Source organism: Chinchilla lanigera, unplaced genomic scaffold, assembly GCF_000276665.1.
Source record: "Chinchilla lanigera isolate Chin_1 unplaced genomic scaffold, ChiLan1.0 scaffold00074, whole genome shotgun sequence".
NCBI lineage: Eukaryota > Metazoa > Chordata > Mammalia > Rodentia > Chinchillidae > Chinchilla > Chinchilla lanigera.
Genome location: NW_004955475.1, coordinates 5,142,860 through 5,152,693, shown reverse-complemented (window position 1 = coordinate 5,152,693; position 9,834 = coordinate 5,142,860). Strand labels below are relative to the sequence as shown.

General features: G+C 37.1%; 2 protein-coding genes across 8 annotated transcripts in view; one reads left to right on the top strand and one right to left on the bottom strand.

Moving 5' to 3' along the window:
• Las1l (LAS1-like, ribosome biogenesis factor) overlaps positions 1–9,053 on the top strand; it is a 45,435-nt gene extending 36,382 nt beyond the window's left edge. Inside the window, exon 14 of the mRNA XM_013502841.1 lies at positions 8,773–9,053. Within this exon, the coding sequence (XP_013358295.1) occupies positions 8,773–8,800 (28 nt within the window). The 3' untranslated portion in view covers positions 8,801–9,053. The remainder of the gene's footprint in view (positions 1–8,772) is intronic.
• The window catches only part of Zc3h12b (zinc finger CCCH-type containing 12B), a 485,919-nt gene that overhangs the window by 9,415 nt on the left and 466,670 nt on the right, over positions 1–9,834 (bottom strand). The window lies entirely within an intron of this gene.

Here is a 9,834-nt window from a genome sequence, read left to right as displayed (position 1 = left end):
AAGACTTAGCAAAGATTATAGTCACTTTCACAGTTGAAGTCTTAATTCCTCTGAAATGGATTTTTCCTCTCAAAAGAGACAACTTTCAGCATGAATGTTCCCTTTCAGATTTTAGCATAATATCTGAGCATGTTCACAGTATGTGAATCATAGATACAGCACTTCTGCAAATGTTAATTGCCATCAGTGGCAAACATAGCATAATTCCGACACAAGGTTTTCCAACTTGATGAGAAACAGCATGTTAAATTATAGTTTGTCTGAGAACTAACAATCTCACAGTAAAGGTACAGCTAACTAATGGAGAAAGTAAACAAACTTTACATTAGCAGCAATAAAAAATTCATAAAACTATTATAGCACTGAACACTGACCATGAAAAACAGTATTTTACCTGGTCAATTAAAATAGGAAATGAACAAAAACACAGTTGGCAATTAAAGAAACCACGTGGTCTTCTTTGCAGTGTTTTAATATCTTCCTCATATTAATAATGGGAAGTACCTTTATTTCAGCACAGCACCTCATACAGGATACAAAAGTACATTTCCCTGTAAATATGACTGAAGGAATCTGACCACTGCCGTCCTGGTCTGAGCAGAGCCCACCCTAAGTCCCTTCCCCATGCTGTATTCTTGCACCTTCTGCACATGTATATTCATGTGTTGATAAAGCCCAGTAAGCTAAGAAACATCCTATAATTTTGAATCATTGGTAAGCCCTGCTCTTGATGAACAACACTCAACTTCTTGTATGTCCTTGAGCCCAGTCCCAGGCAGATAGCTATAACTCTTTTGTACAAACTCCTCACTGAAAGTCCCATTGTGACTTTCTCCAACCACAGCTTCCCTTTTTTTGTGCTCATGACCCTATAAAAGATCTTATAGCCTGTATGAGAGCTAGCTAGTTTGGTTTGTACTGCCAGAATGGTCCTTTTCAGGTTTGTTCGGAAATAAACCTGTCTGCTGAGCTTGTACCTCTGTTTCTTTTCCTTTTTCCTAACAATGATAGTTTGTTAATGACAGGCTGGATATGATGAAACATATTACCTAAGGAATTAATCTCTTCATTAATGTTCACAAAGTGAAAGAAAGAGTGCTCTTTGTTATCAGTGATCCTTGAACAGAAGTCAAGAGAAATTAATTTATTGTGTGTTATTATTACTGATCTCTATTAATTGTGGTATAGTAGTGGCATTTAATTTGTTTTTACTGTATATCCACAGCTGGTTTGTCTTTGTGTCATCGCCATTACTGAGGGATGTATGTCAATCTTTGAGTGGTGTTGCTAGAGATTCAGCCCTCAAAAAAAGGCTAAACACTAAGGAGTCCATCAAATAAAAGTGGAAAAGATACTCATCCCAACAGATGCACAAATCTCAATATAGAAACACAAAATATATTTAAAAAAACAAGGCAACATGACTCTTCATGTCCACAATTCATCAGTAACTGAATGTAAAGATACTGAAATAGATGAAATGCCAAAAAATTCAAAACCCTGATTTTTTTAAATGATCAAGGACTTCACAGAGGATAAAAATAAACAGCTGAGTGAATTAAGGAAGACAGTTCAGGATATGAAGAAGCAATTCAACAGAGATCGAAATAGAGGACTCTGGGAAGATGGGAGAGTGGTACGCAGGAATAAATCAATCTCTCCAAGGTTCAGAGTCTCAACAATGGAAAATAACAATTTGGGGAGAGAAGGAGGGAGATGGATTCCTGAACCCCAGGAAGGATCTGAAGAGAAATGGGAGCCCGCTGAGAAAGTGAAGAGACAGACCTCAATGCAGAAAAAGAGAATGTCAATTTATACTTTTGTCCAGCTCCTGGATCATGGTGTGAGTAAAGAAGATAGAATCTATAGAAACACAGTGAAAACAGGAGACTCCAGAGGTCTCCAGGGAGAAACACACCAGTGGAATGGAGCAGAAGATGCTGTGAGCTAAAACAACTGGTGAGTGACTCCAGCCCAAGCCATTGAAGTGTCTTCTGGAGACAGTGCTTGGTTGAATAGCATTTTAGGGCGTGGACAGCTGAACCAGGATCTCAGAATAGCCATGGGTTGGCTTCATCTCAGGGCCTCCAGTGTTAAAAACACAGTGACTAGCTGAGGGACAACCATGGGAGATGTCCAGGGTCACAGAGCAATGGTGAAGCTAGCAAGAGACACCCCGATTGTTACAAGCTAATGACTCAGCCCCCAACCCCACGACAAGAGGCCAAGATCAGCCTGAACTTCAGTGGATTTGAAAGTACCAGAACCAGAACCTGTGCTAATCCAAATGCAGGCTTTTTGAAATTATCCAGGATCCCACCATAATCCTACTGCAGGCTTGCTGGGGTTATCCAGCACAGATCAGGGCTGCGACTACCTCCTTTGTCTACCAGTAAGACTACAGCCACATGCTGAATTGGATACTACCATAAAAGTGTAGATCCCAGAAGATAACCAGATGCTTGAAATCATAAAACAATTTCTTTTTTCTTCACTTTTGGGTTTTTTTGGGTTGATCATCTGAACATTGATTTTAGTTTTCTTTTTTTAATGTTTTAGTTCTTATTATTTTTCTTCTTTTTTTGCCTCCTGTCTTTTTAACACATTTCCCAAGGCATGGGTAATCTTTCTTTGTCTTTCAGCCTTGTTTCTAATCACTTTCTTTTCTTGTATTTCTCTTTTTTTTTTTTCCTTCTTATCCCTTTTAAATTTTCTCCCCTTAGCCTAAAATCATTCTATGGAGTAGACTTTTACTATACATAATTTTCTGATTTGTTTAAGATTGTATTTTATAACTGTATATATCATACCTGTGATTAAAGTCAGCAAATTAATAGTTATCACAGTTTCCTATTCTACAGTCTGTGCTTAGTGCTATTGTTATGACAGACTTTAGTCAAGGGAACGTAGCTGTTGTGATCAATCAGTCTTTCTTGTATGCCAATAACTAGATTGTCTGAGGTGTCATAAATAATACTATAGTTGAATACCAAAGAAATGGATGCTAGGCAAAACAGGTAGCAGCTTTTCATCCCTAATAAACTGAAGAAGCAGGGCTGGGGATATAGCTCAGTGGCATAAGCGCCTGCTTGGCAAGCACAAGGTTGTGAGTTCGATCCCTGGTACCACAAAAAATTAAAAATAAAAAATAAATTGAAGAAGCAAGATCCTGGAACAGACTAAAAAGTCAAAAGCCAGCTATGCCAGCAATTAAGCAGAAGGGAAATAAAGAGAATAATAGAATAATATGACAAGGGTAAAGCAATATATATCACTTCTCACCATCAATGTGAAAGGTTTTAATTCACTAATCAAAAGAAAGAAATTGGCAGAATGCAGCAAGAAACAAGATCCAACAATATGCTGCATACAAGAAACACATTTAACACAGAAAGAAATTCATAGACAAAAAGAGAAAAGATGGAATATAATACTCCATGTTACATGAACCCAGAAAAAAGCAGGGATAGCTATTTTATTTGTAGACAAAGTAGACTAAAAGCTTGTTGAAGGAACAACTCAAGTGGAAGAGACAACAATCATTAACATAGGCACCAAATACTGGCACAACTAACTATATAAAGCAAACACTAATGGATATGAAAAATCAAGTAAACATTGATATTTATAATGGGGGAACTCAATATTCCACTGTCATACATAGATCAATCAACCAGACAGAAAAATAATGAAATCTCAGAGGTGAAGCAGACCTTTGAACCCATGCATTTACTAGATATGTGCAGAGTGTTCCACTCAACAGTAGAATACACATACTTCTCAGCAGCCTGTGGATTTTCTCCAAAATAGAGTGAATACTATCTCCTAGAGCAAGCTTAAGTAAATGCAAAGGGATGGAAAGTATACCATGCATAGTATCATATTATATTTCAGTGAAACCAGAAATCAAAGGAAAAAGGAAATTAAAAAAATACATAAACACACGGAAATTAAATAACACCCTCCAGAGTAACCAATAGGTCATAGATGAAATTAAAGAAGAAATTGGACAGTTTCTATAATTAAATGATAATAGCAATACAAATTACCCAGATCTTATGGGACACAATGAAAATAGTCATATGAGGGAAATCTTTTACAACAAATTCCTACATCAGATAAACAGGACAAGCTTAAATAACCTAATATTGAAGCTCAAGTTTCTAGAAAAGAAGAGCAAGTTAAATGCAAAGCACATATGAGGGAGAAAATTATAAAGGTCAGAGAAGAAATTAATGCAATTGAGACTAAGAGAACAGTAGAAATAATTGAGGAATCAAAGAGTTGTTTATTTGAAAGATTAAAAATTTAAACAGACCCGTGTCAACCTTATCAAAAAAAGAAACAAAAGACCAAATTCATGCAATTAGGAATTAAAAGGCCCAAATCTCAATGAATCCTGCAGAATTCTAGAAGATTATCAGTACCTACTTCAAGAACCTGTACTCCAGTAACATGGAAAGCACAGAAGAAATGGACAGATTCCTAGATACACATGAATTACCAAACGTGAATCAAGAAGATATAAAAGTTCTAAATAACACAATATCAGTGAAATTGAAAAAGTAATTTAAAAATTACCAAGAAAAAAATCCCAGGGCCTGATGGATTATCTGCTTAACTCCACAAAAATTTTTAGAGAAATGTAATGCCATTACTCCTCAACATCTTTAAGGAATTTGAAAGGAAAGCAATACTCCCAAAGTCATTCCTAGAAATAAGCATTTTTCTGAAACCAAATCCAAAGAAGGATCTAACCAGAGGGGACGGGGGAGAGAGAGAGAAAAGAGAGAGAAATTGAGATTGAGGTATTTCAAGCCATATAAGAAAACAACCTCCACCCAAGAATGTTGTACTTTGCAGAACTATCTTTTAAAATCAATGAAGAAATAAGGTGCTTTCATGACAAACAACTGAAGAGATTCATGTCCACAAAGCCAGTTCTCCAAAATGCTCTGAAGGATACATTAGAAAGAGAAAATGAGGACCACAAAAAGAGCACCAGTAGAAAGTAGCTACCAGGCAGGTCAAGCGACTAAACCATGGGGAAAGACAGGTAACCAAAACCAGGAAAATAATGAGACTGATAAATCATATATATCAGTTATTACCATCAGTGTAAATGGTCTCAATTCAACATTCAAAAGAAACAGACTGGCTAATTGGATCAAGAAGCAAGATTGAACAATATGCTGCATAGATGAAACACATTTCACTCAAAAAGAAATCCGTAGACTGAACGTGAAAGGATGGAAAACAGTACTCATGCTACAGGAACACAGAAAAAAGCATGAGTAGCTGTTCTATTTTCAGACAATAGGAACTTCAGTCCAAGACTGGTCAAAAGAGACAAAGAAGGTCACTACATACGTGTTAGTGGAAAACTCCAAGAAGAAGAGATAACAATCATAAATATATATGCACCAAATTATGGTGCACACAACTACATAAAATAAATATTAATAGACATGAAAAATCAAATAAGCACTAACATAATTTTAATGAGGGACCTTAATACCCTACTGTCACAATTAAATAGATCAACTAGACAAAAAATCAACAAGGCAATATCAGAACTAAACCAAACTTATAAACAAATGGACTTAGTAGATGTCTACAGAGTGTTCCACCCCACAACATCAGAATACACATTCTTTTCAGCTGCACATGGGATATTCTCCAAAATAGACCACATATTATCCCATAAAACATGCTTATGTAAGTTCAGAGGAATTGGAATTATTCCATGCATATTGATATGAAAATAGAAATCAATGGTAATGGAAATCAGTGGTAAAAGAAACCACAAGAAAATGTAAAAACATGGAAAATAAACAACACCCTCCTAAACAACCAGTGGGTCACAGACAAAATTAAAGATGAAAGTAAAATGTCAGTATCTCCAATTAAATAATAATGCCAATACAACATACCAGAAGTTATGGGATGCAAGTAGTCCTAAGAGAAATTTATAGCAGTGAATCCTCACATCAGGAAAACCAAATGAGAATGAATAAATAACTTAATATTGAACCTCAAAATTTAAGAGGGCCGGGGATATAGCTCAGCGGTATAAGCGCCTTTATATGTTCTAGATAGAATCCCTTTGTCTGAGGGACAGTCAGCTAAAATTTTTTCCAGGTTTGTGGGTTTTCTTTTTACTCTGCTGGTGATTTCTTTAAATGTGCAGAAACTTCAGTAGGATGAGATCCCAGTTGTTAATTCTTTCAAGTGTTTCACGTGCAATTTGGATTTTGTTCATGAACTCTCTGCCTACCCCTATGTTGGGAAGACATTTTTTAAAAGGAAAGAGGCACTATGGATGGATGAAAGGGGAATGGAAGGAAGGGAAAAGGAAAATAATACTTAAAAAGTATGAAACAGAAATAAAGCTTTGTAAATGAGGAGGGAAAGAGGAGTTGAAGGGAAGAAAGGGGGTTGTTAAAAAAAGAGGAATCAATATATACCATATTCAGGCACAAATTCTCTATGATGAATATGATCATTGTGCATATCAGGAAGTACTATTAAACTTAATTTTTAAAAAAAGGAGCAAAAAGAAAATGGAAATATATCCCCTGTTCTTGGATAGGTAGGACCAATATAGTAGAAATGGCTATACTCTCAAAACTAATATACGGATTTAACTGAAGCTCAACCAAAATACCTATAGCATACATCACAGAACTAGAGGAAAACAACAATAAAATTCATATAAAACCAGAAGAGATCTAGAATAGCAAAAGCAATTCTGGGAAATAAGGGGAATACAGCAGGGCATCACAATCCCCTATTTGAATTTACGCTATAAAGTTACTGTGAGAAAAACAACCTGGTACTGGGAAAGAAACAGACCTGAAGATTAGTGTAATAGAATCAAAGATGCAGAAACAACTCCAAGTATACTCAGACATCTTATCTTTGATAAAGGGGCTAAACACCTTCCCCAGAAAAAAGATAATCCTTTTGATAAATGACGTTGGAAAAACTGGCTTTCCACATGCCAAAAATTGAATCTAAACCTATATCTCTCATCATGCACTAAACTAAAATCAAAATGGATCAAAGATTTAAATATCAAAACAAAAATTCTTAATCTGCTGAGATATACATTAGGTAAAACTCTTGAAGACATAGGAATAGGCAAAGACTTTATATACAAAACCCAGCCCAATAACACAAGAAATATTACAAAAAATCAACAACTGGGATTACATCAAACTGGAAAGGTTTTGCACGGCAAAAGAAACCACCAACACAGTGAAGAGACAATGCACAAAATGGGAGAACTATTTTACCAGTTATTCATCAGACAAAGGACTAATATCTAGAATACATAAAGAACTCAAAAAAATAAGACCCTCAGAATTTAAAAACTATTATGACTTGTATGTAGATGCCTGCTCCAAGCTTTATGCAGTTATAGGTGGCCTTTTCAGAGGTGGTTGCATCTAAATTATGTGATATGGGATTAAGTATGTGATGCTGGGATCAAGGGTGGCCCACCCTGAGTATGAGTGCTACCTGTCCAAATAGTGGGTAGGAACAGAAAGAGGTCACTTCTCTACTACTTCACTCCTTTGCTGCCTGCTTATTGCCATTAACTGTTTCTCCTCTGTGATTCCCCTCTAATATGCCACCTTGCCTTCATGACAGTGAACTATGGACTGACACTTCCATAAACTGTGAGCCAAAAATCTTTCCTCCTTTAACTTTTGTTGTTGGGTATTTCATCTCAGCAACTAGAAAAGAAGCTAAGACAGATTTTGATACTGTGAGTGGGATCATTGCTGTGACTGTACCTGACCATGTGGTTCAGGAACCTTTGGAAGTGGTTTGTAGGAACAGTTTGGAAAGGTTTGGAGATGCTGGCTGAGTGAGTATCGCTGCAATCGTTTAAGCTGTACTTGATGGGAGATTCTGGTAAGAGCTCAGAAGTCCAGATTGTTGATAGAAATGCAGACAGTAAAATCAGGCTCAGGATTTTTCAGTTAGGAACAAGGACAGCTTTGGTTGTTGGACTCCAGGTCATGTGTGCTATGCTTTGGCAGAAAATTTGTCTTTACTTTGCTCAGGTACACAGACTGCCTGAGGCTGAGACTAAAGGTAGCAACTAATAAATCTTGCAAAAGAAATTTCAAGGCACTCTAATGCTGAAGTAGTGGCATGGCTACTGTTGGGGGCTTTTAGCCAGATTTATGTTGAGAATCAAGAGCAAAGAGGGCAGCAGAATGAGTTAAAATGTGGTGATTGTGGTCAGAAAGGAAACTCCAGTAAAGTTGCAGACTGAAAAAATGGAAAAGAGGAGAACTTGTTTGCTGAGAAGGAATGGGACAGTAGAAAAGATGGCCTGAGGACATCACAAGAACAAGAAAGAACTCCAGCATTTGTAGACTCACTATTACACAGATGAAAGAATTTACTTTGAAAAAACCTCCAGAGCACTATGTTCCACAATGGTGGCAGCATAGGAAGTTGTTCTTCAGAATTGGGTTCATAGTGCTTGGCAAGCCAGGGACTCAATGCCTAAAGCTCAGAAAGAAGGAAGCCTGGCTACTGCTCCAGCTGGCAGTAGACTTTGACATCAACCACGTGGTGCTGTTTTGTGGTGCATGACTAATACAAGAGTTATTGAGTCAGGAAGGCTTCCATTCATATTTCAGAAGAAGGCCTGGAAGGCCAAGCATTGTGCCCCTGAGGGCAATATGTGAAGCTATGAATGTAAAGCCAAAAGTGCATTGGGACAAAAGTTTGGTGCAGTCATGAGTACAGATTATTGAAGAAAAGTTGCAAGAAGTGAGTAAAGTAGGCCCAAGAGAGAAGCCATATGAGCTACCGCCATCAGAAGTGCCATGGAACAGAGCTACCCAAGCCTCTTGGAACTGATATTTTGCTACAGATTTCACCAGATGCTAGATCTGAAACTGTAGGATTTAATGCTTTCCCTACAGGAATTTGGTCTTGCTTTGTTCCCATTCCTTTCTATCCCCTCATTTGTACCTTTTGGAATGGAAATGTATATCTTGTGCTAAAGTATATTAGAAGTGTTTAACTTTCTTTTAATTTGTGCAGGGGCTTGCAGCTAAGAGTTTGCCTTAAATCTTAGGAAGGACTTTAGATTTGGTTTTTCATCAATACTGAAACTGTTAGATCTTTGACAACTCTTATAGCTGGATTAAATACCTAATGCATAAAGGGATGTGCATGAATCTTGAAAGGTCCAGAGGCAGAATGTTATTACTTGTATTTAGATGTCCCTACAAAGTCTCATGCAGTCATAGGTGGAGCTTTCCAGAGGTGACTTCATCTAGAGTGTATGATGCTGGGATTAAGGATGGACAACAAATTTTGAGTTGGCTATGAGTGCCAACTTTCCGAAGGGTGAGTAGCCTGGATGGAATATAAGGGGTCGAAAGCATCATGTGGGAAAGATTCTTCTTCACTACCTTGCTGCTTTGGTGCCTTCTGTCCACTTGAACTATTTCTCCTCTTTGATGAGCCTCTGCCGTACCACCCTGCCTTGGAGCCAGCCAACCATGAACTGATACCTCTACATACTGTGATCCAAATAAGCCTTTCATCCTTTAACTCTGAGTGTCAGGAATTTTGTCTCAGCAACTAGAAAAGTAAATAAGAAAATGGCACAATCAAAAAAATGGGCATCTCTCAGATGACATTTCTCAGATGATGAATTATAAATAAGAAACAAATATATGAAAAAAATGCTCAACAGCACTGATCATTTGAGAAATGCAAAATAAAAAATAACTGAGTTTCAATCTCACTCCAGAAAGAGTGGGTAACAAATGTTGATGAGCACAGATAGAAGAATAG